Consider the following 12726-nt stretch of genomic DNA (forward strand, 5'->3'; position numbering starts at 1 on the left):
TCCTTCCTTCCTTCCTTCCTTCCTTCCTTCCTTCCTTCCTTCCTTCCTTCCTTCCTTCCTTCCTTCCTTTAACATTTTTAGTTGTAGATGGACACAATACCTTTATTTAATTTATTTATTTTTATGTGGTGCTGAGGATTGAACCCAGTGCCTCACACATGCTAGGCAAGTGCTGTTGCACTAAGCTACAGCCCCAGCCCTCCATGCATTTTCTAATTGACTCAAAATTAGAAAATTGTAAGGGCATTTAGCCCACCATTTCTCCATGTTCACAATAAATGGATTCCAGTTTACAATTCAAGAGTGTGTGTGTGTGTGTGTGTGTGTGTGTGTGTGAATCTCTCCACTGGATCACCCTAGCCAGGGTGGTTTTTAAGTACCACACAGCTATTGTTTAAAAGCATATCACCTTGGTTTGCCTCATGGTAGCATTGGCTCATGGGATAGATGCAGGGGAGTGGTGATATCAGTGTTATTAAGGGAATCCCGTTGCTTCCTTTGTACATTCACACTCAATAAAAGGCAGATTTATCTCAAAGAAGAAGCCTTTCTAAAATTCTGTGGACTTCTCTAAATTTTTACTGATTAAGAGTACTTACAAAGGATTATGTGTTTAAAAATTCATCTAATATCAACTATCTTGCTTAGGAATTGATTAAAATTCAGATAGGAACTAAATATTTAAAATACTTCTTAAAAGGCATTTGCTAAAAATTTACAGAGATAAATATAACTTTAAAAACAATATAAAAGTACCTAAGATTTTTTTAAAATTTAACATCAGTATTTTCTGAGAACAATAACTCTTAATTATTAAAATTTACTAAAGTTGTTCCAATTCTTTTCACTATTGATTTGAGCCACTCTCTTGAGGAGTTCCATTTAACCATATTTTGTTGGTCAAAGCTGCGTCATGTAAATAATAAAAATGCCTTGAAACTATCCTGTAATTAGAATGGTCATGAACGAAAACTGGCCTTTATTATAATTGGTCTGAATTAGTGAGACTTTTGTACTATTTGTAGCCACTATAAATTAAATATCAAAAGACATAAAATTACTTGGCATAGTTCTGATACCATAGTTGAGACCATCAGACCAATAAGAAAGAAAATTTTGCTTAGAAAGTTAACATTGTTCTCTAGTATATGAAGGGGTTCCTTCTACCGTGTCCCCGCCACCACCAAATTGATGACTTGCTATCTAGCCTTTATTACTATGAGGAAAAGGAAACAGAAAATCTAACTCAAATGTAGTTCTGAAACCAAATAAGTAGTGATTTTTATTAAATGTAGAGTATATCAAACTTTTTTTTTAAAATCAGAATTTAGCCTCATGCTATACTACATTATAATAATGATACTTTCTGGGCTGAAGCAGTTGATAACTGAAAGTTATTAACTTTCAGGCGTAGTTTGAGATTTGGAGTTATCCCTTTCTCTTGCAGCAAATGCTACAAAAATATGCCACAAATCATGACTTCAACTTCTCCAGTTTTCTAAGTAGTAAAAATTTTAATGTCCCTTTCCCATAATTTTACTTTGTAGCTTCCATAGCTACTATGAGCTGATGGAAATCTTTGAAAGCTGCTTTTTTCTTTTTTAAAGTAGTTTTAGCCATGCGTTGTCTGTTGCACTGATAATGTGTCAAAACTTATTAACTTTCAGGCATAGTTTGAGATTTGGAGTTATCCCTTTCTCTTACTGAGATATTCCTTGCTGAAATGGAAGCGCGCGCGCGCGCGCGCGCACACACACACACACACACACACACACACACACACAGGTGAAGGTGCAGAGTTTCCTACCCTGTACCTGGTGGGTGAATTTCTAAATCATAAAGCCAGGTTTGTGGCCCTCTTCTGGATAGATACTCAAGTAGGCTGTCAACATGGCAAGTGTTCTTTCCTTAGCTGTTCTAGTACCAGAGCTTCTAAGAAAAGACATTCCTTTTTGCATTTCAAGAAATAGACCCAGCAAGGAACCAATAATGGAATATGACAAACTTTGCAAAGACATTTTTTAAATTCTGTTTTTTTTTTTTTTTGCGGGGGGGGGGCGTGGGGAGTGTACTGGGGATTGAACTCAGGACACTCAACTACTAAGCCACACTCTCAGCCCTATTTTGTATTTTATTTAGAGATAGGGTCTCACTGATTTGCTTAGTGCCTCACTGTTGCTGAGGCTGGTTTTGAACTTGCGATCCTTCTGTCTCAGCTTCCAGAGCTACTGGGATTATAGGCATGTGCCACCATGCCCATCTTAAAATCCCTTTTAAGGCTTATCTTTTTTAAAATTAACTTTTGGTTTTTAATTGACACATAATAATCTTACATATTTATGGAGTACAGTGTGATATTTCAATTCATGTAGTACATGTGATGATCAGATTAGGGTAACTGGCATGTCCATCATATCAAACATGTTTCACTTATTTGTGTTGGAAACATTCAAAGTCCTCTCTACTAGCTCTTTGGAGATACACAACAAATTGTTGTCACCCATAGTTATCCTATTGTGCTATAGAACATTAGGAGTTACTCCCTCTATCCAACTGTACCCCCATCCTGTTAACCATTCTTTTTACCACCCAGCCTTCCCATGTTCTCTTGCTACTTCTGTGAGTTGAACTTTTCAGCTTCTCTATATAAAAGAAAACATGCAGAGTTTGATTTTCCATTCCTGACTTATTTCACTTTGCATAATGTTCTCCAGCTTCATCCATGTTGCAGCAAATGCCAGGATTTTACCCTCTTTTATTTGGTACCAATCATTCTTGTCCAATTCATAAGGGACTCCCGCAGGACCACCAGGTATAGGAAGAGAAGTGGATAAGGTTTTCTGCTGGCTCAGGTCTCCTGGGAACCCAGTGTGCTATTTGCCAACTCTCTGGGAGAGCGGGGGAATGTGCAGGTGTTTAGGCAGCATCAATTCAGGTGTATGAAACCTTTCGAGTCAGGTGAAGTTCAAATTCAAAAGTTATTAACTTTGAGGTTAGTTTGAGATTCGGAGTTATCCCTTTCTCTTATTCAGATATTCCTCCCTGAAATGGAAGCACTAAAAAAAAAAAAAAAAAAAAAAAAAAAAAAAAAAAAGAGGTGAGCATAAAACCTTAATCAATCATCTCAGCTTGGAATTCCTATTGAAACCAGTTCCTGTAAGACCTGGGAGTATCTTTTATCTCTACTGAATGAACACTCCTTACTACAAAAGCATAAGCTATTATTATTCAGCATATAGAAATTTCTGATGCCAGAAGTCACTGGTGTGTGCTCTTGGATCTCAATAAGATAACTTTTGCAAGCATTTTGGTTTATAAACATGGATTTTAACCACTAACTTCAGGTCTAGTTCCAGTAGGAGCAATTATTTCATATAGGTATTCATGGGACTGAGAAATTCCACCACTTTATTTAAGCCATGGGATAGATTGAGCTGTCTTCCTCTTTGAACATTTGTACATTTCTTGGCTTGCTTGGAGCTGGTACCAGGTGAGATCAAAGACAACTACAGATCCTGTATTGCATTCTAATATATGTTAAAAGCTAAGCTCTCATGGTTCCTGTCGTAACTAGAAAGGAGAGCTCATTCACAAGAAGAAGATGAATTAAAAATTAGGAAGAGCCAAATGTGGATATAGATATGGACTTTTTTTTTTTAATATGCCGCAGCAAAGAAAATCACATTTGGTGACAATCCTAGGACCACCTTCTGGGCTTTCTGCTCTGGAGGTGGAAGCAGCTGTCTTTGCAACCCAGGACCACCCTCACTCCATGGCTTTTGTTTCCTGTTACTGAAGAGGCCCAAGATGATGGGCAATGTCCTCCAAATCCCTGAACCACCATCCAACTCCTTTGTTTGTGTATGTAGGTTTTTGTGCTGGTTTCTGGGAATAATTTTGCTTTGGAGCAGATGAGACACTCCCCTCAACTTCGTACAGCTTGGCCCCTCACCTGCTGTCCTGCGTTTAATTTCATGGACCGTCTCCTGACTCCTCTCAGAGTTCAGGAGTCTCATGGAGGCTGCTGGAGTGATTTTCTCTCTGCCTTGAATCATGGCCTGTAAGTGCTCAGTCTATACCAAAGATGCATAGAGGAACAAAAACCTGTGTGCTAAATTCCTACTGATGACAAGTGGCCTCATATTTCAGTTCTGTTTTGAGGTGTCTTCTCAGAAATATTCTTGTGAGATACTAGAGAATTGGGAGGCTTATGGTGCATCTCTATTGTATGGAGGATATAAATGGTTCCAAGAATGGTTCTATTTCAGAAAAACCATGAGATATTAGGTTAACCAATTAATGATAAAATTATGTCCGTCTCTCTCTGTCTCTCACACATGCCTTTTATTTCTATTCTGTATTTGCCTTACACCTTCTAGTCAGAAAACTCTGCATACCTAAGCTTGACTTCTGACTTTATCACTCGTTCCCACCATTACTGATGTTCTCATTTGATGTCCTTTTAATAGTCAGGTATTTCTTGGCCTATGGACAGTGACTTTTGAAGCTAACCCATGAGAGGGGTGACTTTAGAATTTATAGAATCTGAAAACGTTAGAACTTTCTTTGAAAGATAAGAAATACAAAGGACAGGAAATATGAGTAACTTCTCCAGAATCATGCTGTTTTCAAATATAGGTAACTGGATTGTCAAAATTGTCTTTTACACACATACATTAGAACGTCTTGGAGGGCAAAGAGCACAGAATTTAGATTGAAAAGGAATTGTGTCTGACAGTAAGCAATCACTTAGTGATAAGATGGCTACAAGTTGTGAGACCTTCTATGAGGAAGCTTATTTTTCAATTTTAAAAATATTATTCACCTTATTTACTTTATAGAAGTTCAAGGATTCTACAGAGTATGAGTGAAAATGTTTGTAAACTACGAAGTCCTGCACAAATATTAATTTTGACTTCCATCAGCATGCAATAGTTTTATATTTAAATATATAATGCATAGATTTATATGTATACATCTTAATAAGTTAATTAATGTGCCAATAAAATAATTCTCAACAAAAGCCGATCTTTTCCATATCTCATAAATGCCCAATTTATGATCATCTGTGGTGGGCTTTCTGCAGACTAACAAGACAGCTTCATATCTTGGAGATCAGATTAAGAATGGGGAAGAATACAGATGGGATTTTTCTGTTCTGGAATCCAAGTCCACCTTTTGGAATTTTAATATCCCTTTCTCATAGGGAATGAAGAGCTGATTCAGTGGAGATATCCAACCATTTTCTGCTTCACGGATATTAATATAGTCTTTGAAGCTCTGTGGATATTTACCGTTTTACTGGGATTAACTACTCCACATAATTTAGAGAAGTAAATATAGTTCTAATTTATCGTAATATAGACATTTACAGAGGGTAGGAATGGCAGATTTGTTTCAAATTAGGGGTACTCATCAGTTGCCTGGTGGTGATGGCTTAGACAACTGTGTAGAAGGAGATGCTGAGACTACATGTAGGTCTGGTGGACAAATGCCACCATCAATCTGGCAGTGTCCATCAGAGGCTTAGGTAGAGAAAACACATGTAACAATGGAAATAACACTGAGGCTTTGGTTGTAATCCTGGTGTCGCCATCATTTACCCAGGAGAACTGAAGCAAGACCCTCAATCACTCTGCATCTCAATTTTCCTTATTTTGGAAAAAAATTATATGGCTATGCTTCCTTCCATGAACTTTCTCTCTTCTTATAAAGGCAGTTCATACGTTGTCATTCTTGTCAACTCAAGTACATTTCAGTAGGCAGATGACTGACCTTAGTGATTATAAAGGCGCCATTCCACCTTACCTACCACCTAGGATCTTATGAGATTAGATTCCAGAAAATGCACATGAAAATATTTTATGAACAGCAAATGCTACAAAAATATGCCACAAATCATGATTTCAACTTCCCAGTTTTCTAAGTAGTAAGCTCTCTAGAAAGTCAAGAATATGAAAGAAATTCTTTTCCTTTTTAAGAATATTCTCAGAACATTCTTTTGGCTACAGCAAAGGAAAATAAAATTAATAATGATATTTTTAAATGATGGAAACTGAATGTGTTTGACTTGGAACCTTTTATCATCCTTCTATGATTCTCAGAATGAGAGAGAATTGCTGAAGTTTTTTTCCCATTAAGAAAAAGGAACTATCATGATTGTTTGTTTCTTTTTTGTTTGCTGTAAAACTCTTTAGAAAGCCTTTTGTTTTCTTTCTGCCCCCTCTGAAGTCAGGCTTAACATTGGCACAGAAGATCTTTGGACTGATTTTAGCTAAATCATTTTCTTCCAGTTAGAAGAAAGAAAAAAAAAAAAGACAAAGTTACACAGTTGTAATGCATAATCAAGTGATAAGAACTTCAGTCAAGTGGAGGGCAGCAAGGTCTTGTAAAGTTGTCCAGAGGGAGATGTGGGGGGTCCCCAAGTACCACAGTCTTCCATCCATTGTATCCCTACTTTGGAGTTGATGAGTTTCTTTGCTTGTCCGCTATCATTTCATTTAAAGGGCTGGGAGGTTGTGGGTGAATGGCAGGCATCTTAGTAAGCCAAGGGGAGGGTGTTCATGGATTTAGTTCAGGCTGCCACTGGCTTTTGAGAAAGAGCCCCATTTATGATCACTGGGCCTCTGTTTTCAGATCAGACTCCGACCCCCACGAGATTCCTGAAGAACTGCGAGGAGGTGGGCCTCTTCAGCGAGCTGGACTGCTCCTTTGAGCACGAGTTCAGAAAGGCTCAGGAGGAGGAGAGCAGCAAGCGGGTAGGTTTGTTGAGGAGGATACCTGGAGAGGTGCTTCCCTAACGCTGGCTAGAAACTTCCACCCGGAAAGCAAGTGACACCACAGAGTCCATTGAAGTTGCTTGAAATAATACTTCGTGTCTTTGCAAGTGTTTGAATCCCTGATGGTGGGTAGAATCCAAAGCTTGGATAAATCATGAGAAAATAAATGTATCAAATATTAAATTAAAGCAAGAAAAAAAGTTACCTGATTCTTGAAGCTGTGTGGATAAACTCACTATTTTGATTTTCAACCAGTAGTTTTATTTTGCTAAATATTTAGCATCAGCCTTACATGGGTGGTGAGCACAGAAGACAAGAGTCAAAGGGTAAGAGAACAGCTGAATCACAGGCGCAGGAGAGGGGAGTTCATCTGGTTTGGGCCCAGCTTATAACTGTGTGTGTTTCATAATCTTCCACAGATTCATAATTACTTCCTGTTTATGTTACCTGGTCAGATTATTGAACACCTCTTGTTGGTGAAATAAATACTTTTTTTTTTTTTGTTGTTGTTGTTCTTAAAAATGTAAGAAATTGGGCTGGGGTTGTGGCTCAACTGTAGAGCACTTGCCTAACTTGTGAGGCCCTGGGCTCGGTCCTCAGCACCACATAAAAATAAATAAATAAGGTATTATGATCATCTACAGCTAAAAAACATTTTTTTTTAAAAAAAAAGCATATCTTTTAAAAATGTAAGAAAATCAGGCTGGGGCTGTGGTTCAGTGGTAGAGCACTCACTTAGCAGCACATGCAAGGCCCTGGGTTTGATCCTCAGCACCACATAAAAATAAATAAATAAATAAATAAATAAATAAATAAATAAATAAAGGTATTGTGTCCAACTACAACTCAAAATAAATAAATAAATGAATAAATAAATATATACAAATGTAAGAAATTCACTTTATGAAATCCTTTAGAATATATTCTATTTTTATTTTAACACTGTGTGGGAATTATAAAATCACTTTACACGATGAAATAAAGAAGATGGGGTCACAGATAAAGGTGACAAGGTTGCTTTTTAGTATTTTTTTGTGTCACTGTCATAGAGCATTACTAATGTCCACAGCCTACTGAAAAACAAATTAGACACAGTCCATGAACAGAAAGTTAAAACGTGAAAGATGATTGAAAGGAAGGGCTAGCTAGGTACTCATGAATTCCAAAGTTCCAGCTGTTCCAACTGGAGAGGAAATTTTAAAAGACTGACATTTCTCTGAGTGTTTCAAAGTCTTTGAATCTTCCTCTCTGTGAAATTATAATAATCCCCCTCCACCAGATTTTTCATGTCACATTCTTACATCATGATAGGCCAGGGCTTGTATTCAGTTTGTACAGCTTTAGGGGGAAAAATCAGAAAAAGAATTGATATAAATATAAGAGGGGTACAAAATCTCAATTCATTTTATTTATTTATAATTACTTTCTTATTTATATTTGACACTCTCATCCACTACCCAGCTAAATGACATAGAGTGCCTTTTTCTTGTTTGAAAGCAAATACTTATATAATAAGTACCATTTACTAGGCAAATAATAAAGTTATGAGCACTTAAAAAATTAACTCGATAAAAATACAAGGTATAATTCTATATCTCATTTCAATGGAATTATATTTTGAAAAGCCATGAAAATAGCAAAGGACAAGTAGGAAGTCTCATCTAGTAAATTTCCTCTGGTTGAATAATCAATTTAGTTCCTTTGGTAGGTTTGCTGATGTAGAAGACTGTTAGAGGAATTAAATTTGGTCATTTCTTGAGATAATCAAAGTTGGCTTCTTAGATAAACTGAGCCATTGAAAGATGTCTGCTTGGCCCATGTTGTCTTCATGTGTGGTAGAATGGTTTTAATGCTCTTGCTTTTCCTAAAGACATTTCACCAAGAATGGTTTTGTGAAGCTCACAGTAGGGGTGTGGTTTTCGAAATTCTCCGCTGCATTATACATGATTTCCTATACGAAGCCAATGTGAGGAATTCTTGCAGAACTGAATTCCAGGAAATGATTTGCTTCCCCCAAAGAACTGAAATATTTTCTCTTCCTGGACATGAGAATCGTGTAACTGGTTGTTTCTCTTTTCGCTTTGACTGCTAGGTGAACAAAAAGCCAAATTTATTGCTTAACTTGGAGAACTTTTTAGAACACTATGATGAGCCATATTTTACTTCCTCCATGTACTAGACTTTCAGTTCTAGTTCATATTTTCTCTGGTCCTGATTTTTAATTTAAAAAAAATTTTATACTAACCATGTTTGGTGAGTTGCTGTAAATGCCTTGTGGGTTGGGAAGAAGTACAAATCATTAAAAAATTAAAATAATTAGGTAAGCAACATTGAGAAAGAACTATTGCAACTGTAGAACTATGTGTTTTCTTTCTTTTAAATGCTTCTCATAGTCTGTGGGGATGATTCATGATGGGTCTGTGGGTGGTGATCCTGCAGCCAGCATGCCCTGTGGTTTGCATCTTAGGACGCCACAGTTTCATGCCCCAGCCTCACTTGCATGCACTAGAAGCTGGTCCGCATTTGGGCTGTTGAGGCTTCCTCTTTCTTTGTCTCATTTACTCAGGTGGCCATCACTACACTAGAGGGTATCCTCTGGAGGCCTAAAGCACAGAACTCATTCAACGGCCAAATGAACTGTTGGTGGATTCTACCTAGTGTTTCTTTGGAAGCTGGAGGGTGTGCAGAAATAAAGAGTAGAAGGGATGCTCCCCAATCTGACAATACCCTTTTACCTATTCCCTGGACCATTTCTCCAGATGTGGACATCTCTGGCACACTGCCACCTCCACATACTACTTCATTTATTCTTTTGCCTCTTGAAAACGTAGAGACACGAAGTCCTTATTCAACACATAGCTTATTAGCTACCCTGGAGTATTGTCTGCTCTTTTCCTTCTTCTCTGCTCTCAGATGGTTATTTCCTTTTAATCTGACATCTCCAGTTCTTCTGGTTTTTCTTTTTTGCCTCTGAGCCCTTTAACAAAAGACTCACATTGGTTCATGAGCACTTTTTTTGTAAAGTGGAAGATGGATTAATTTATCTGGAGAGTTTGTTTAAAAGCGTTCTTGTTTGAAATCTCTAAGTACTTTATACACAAATATGGGGAGGATTAGAAGAAAATCCTGTTAAAGAGAAAATAGAGAATTTATCCTTGTTTAAGCCATCTAACTGCCGATTGGAGAAAATTCTGTTCTACACATTCTATAGATTATCCTGAAACCCTTTGCCCCAAACATCCCAATATGTTAAGGACAGGCTATCAGCAGGTCAAAAAGTCCCAATATCTTTATCAGTGTTACACAGAGCAGATAACATATTCCATAATTGCCTCAAAGTTTTATGTGAATGTAAACTCATAGCCTCATAACTCTTTAATAAGATCTGCCCCCCCCCCAAAAAAAAGTATGTTGTAACTCACTAGCAGACATCACAAATCTCAGCTTGCCTGTGGCTAAGAACTCAGGATAGTCCATGTCCTGAAACACACAGTATAACTTTGTTCACTAATTTTTCTTTCAAGAAATATTTTCAGATGTCCACCACATGCCAGGCACTGTCCAAGGCATTTGATGAGCATACCACTGAATAAAGATGATAAACAATACAAAGAGTAAAGAAGTGAAGAATCTGTCTAACATTTCAGATGGTGATAAGTGCTATATGCAGCAGGGTGGGGCCCTGGGAGGCTGAGAGCCTGAGAGGGCATTTCTCACTGATGGACATGTAAGCAGAGATGCAGAGGAGAAGGCTGAGCCAGGTGCCTACTGGGGAGAAGAGTGTTAGGAGTTGAGAGAACATAAGTGCAAAATCCTGAGGCTGGATGACATGCTGCATATTGTAGGCATTGCAAAGGGGCTTATTTGAGGGGGGCGTTGCAGATAAGGCCAAGATCTGATCCAGGAGGGCCTTGCAGGTTGTTTAAAGGGCTTTGGCTTTTACTCCAAGTGAGATGGGGAGCCACAGCACAATTCTAAGCGGAGGAATGATGGGATCTGCCTTAGTGTTTTAGAAAGATCACGTTGGCTGTTGAATTGAAAGTAAGTTGTTGGAGGGCAGTGGCAGAGACAACAGTTAAGAAGATATTAAAAGAATCTAGATTGAAGATGAGAGCAGATTATCCCACAGTAGAGATGGAGGGGTTGTTAGATTCTGGATGCATTATGAAGATAAAGGCAGCAGGATTTGCTGGGGATGGATTAGACTGGGGAGTAATAGGAAGAGTAGAATCAAGAATGAAACCAGAATTTTGGCTTGTACAACTAGAAGGATGGAGTGGTCTATGGGAGGAGCAGGTTGGGCACGGGGTGGAATTGAGAGTTTTGTTTTTAAACTAAAGTGGAGATAGTGGCTCAGCAGATGGATGTACAAGTCTGGAATTCAGGGGGAAGAGAGACTAGCTAGTGTAGTAATTCCACAAGAATGGGAAAGACTTTTCTGGGCCAGAAGTAAAGGGAGTAGAGAGTTCTAAGCATAGAGATGGACAGAATCTTCCAGAATCCTCTAAGACAGAGACTTCAGTGCTCTTCAGTGTCCAGAGATGATGCAGAAGACTGTAAAGCTTGAAGAATCAAGTCAAGAAGAGAACCCTAGCTCTTACGGAAACGCTGAGTAGACAATCTGTTCTGATTCTGTGTTCCATATTAGAGGAGAGAAAAACAGAGGATTTTAATAAGAGAAAAAGAAAAAGAAGGGTGAATCAACCTTTTATATTTATTTAATTACCTTTTTTTAAAAAAAGAGATTGAATAATATACATCTAGGAAGCAGGAGATAACTTCAACATATAAGAGATGTTGTGTGTTTGTGAGGAAGGAAGGGCAATTGAAGGGACAACAAATGAACTCTTTTGTCTTGCTGAGAGAAATATAACATTACAGCCTAACATGGTTAAAGACTTGAGATGAAAAGCATGCTGTATAAGTGCTAAGTGTTGCTATTCTCCCATAGGACCTGAATATAACTCATTATGCTGATGTAGAAATAGCAAATTAGGACATTTCCATGCTCTAGAATTCCTGCCCAAATGATGAAAAGTGCAGTCTTTTCCCCAGAGGGTGTCGGCTGTTTAGCACATGGGAGCAAGGGACAAGCTCCAATCCTAAGATCTTGAATCCCAACTCAATAGGAGTCACAGAAGAGGGCCTGGCCAGGTCAGCCTTGGTTCAGAAAGTAGGCTGTTCAATCTGATTCCATTCTGAACCTATAAATCCTGTTACCTGATGTCACCAGTTCCTTGGAGAGAGAGAGGGTGCAGAGAGGGAGCCCCTTTGCCTTCTTACCAGCCTTGCTCCTGTGAGCCACTAGTCAGCCTGGCCATGCTGTGGGGCAGGGATGAGTGGTACTGGATGGGAAATAAGATGCCAAGTTGAGCAAACTTGCAACAGCTGCATGTTTCCGGTTGTGTTAGCATGTTGCTTCTAAGATATTTGTGTAAAACAATCCCTTCCTCCCTCAGAACTCTAGAGAAAAAGAATATTCTGAAACTTAAACTTGGTTTTATCCAGGTTTTGAGAAGTCACTGTGTTTGCTTAATCCTAGTAGATGAGACTGTTTTTGATCTTTTCCATTTTTTATCAGCATGACTGAAAGAAAATACCCCTCGACTGTGATATTGGAGATGACAACCTATTTTTTTCCCACTCCACTGGCTGCAATACTCATGGCTTGTGTTAGAAGGATTCCTCTTATCCTCCCATTTCAGCACACTGTAGATGTGAATAGCATTCATCTTCCTCCTATAGGTTAGAATTATGTCCTCATCTTAGGTGGAATTTGATGTTGAAAGAGAATCTGGCTTGATCTTTGCATCCTACTCAGGGGAATGACTAAACCAGTGGATAAACGGGAAGCTATTTCATATGTTTTAGGTCACTGGGATTTAGAAATAATGAGTACAATCCTACCAGGGATTATTAAAGACGGTTATCCACTGCCGCATATGTG

The 12726-nt window shown here is 38.2% G+C and overlaps 1 protein-coding gene across 3 annotated transcripts in view; it reads left to right on the forward strand.

Moving 5' to 3' along the window:
- Creb5 (cAMP responsive element binding protein 5) overlaps positions 1-12726 on the forward strand; it is a 398582-nt gene that overhangs the window by 85736 nt on the left and 300120 nt on the right. For all 3 annotated transcript variants that reach the window (XM_077795986.1, XM_026407467.2, XM_026407469.2), the window contains one exon: positions 6637-6758. In XM_077795986.1, coding sequence (XP_077652112.1) covers positions 6637-6758 — 122 coding nt within the window. The remainder of the gene's footprint in view (positions 1-6636; positions 6759-12726) is intronic.

The sequence above is a fragment of the Urocitellus parryii genome, chromosome 3 (assembly GCF_045843805.1).
Source record: "Urocitellus parryii isolate mUroPar1 chromosome 3, mUroPar1.hap1, whole genome shotgun sequence".
Classification (NCBI taxonomy): domain Eukaryota; kingdom Metazoa; phylum Chordata; class Mammalia; order Rodentia; family Sciuridae; genus Urocitellus; species Urocitellus parryii.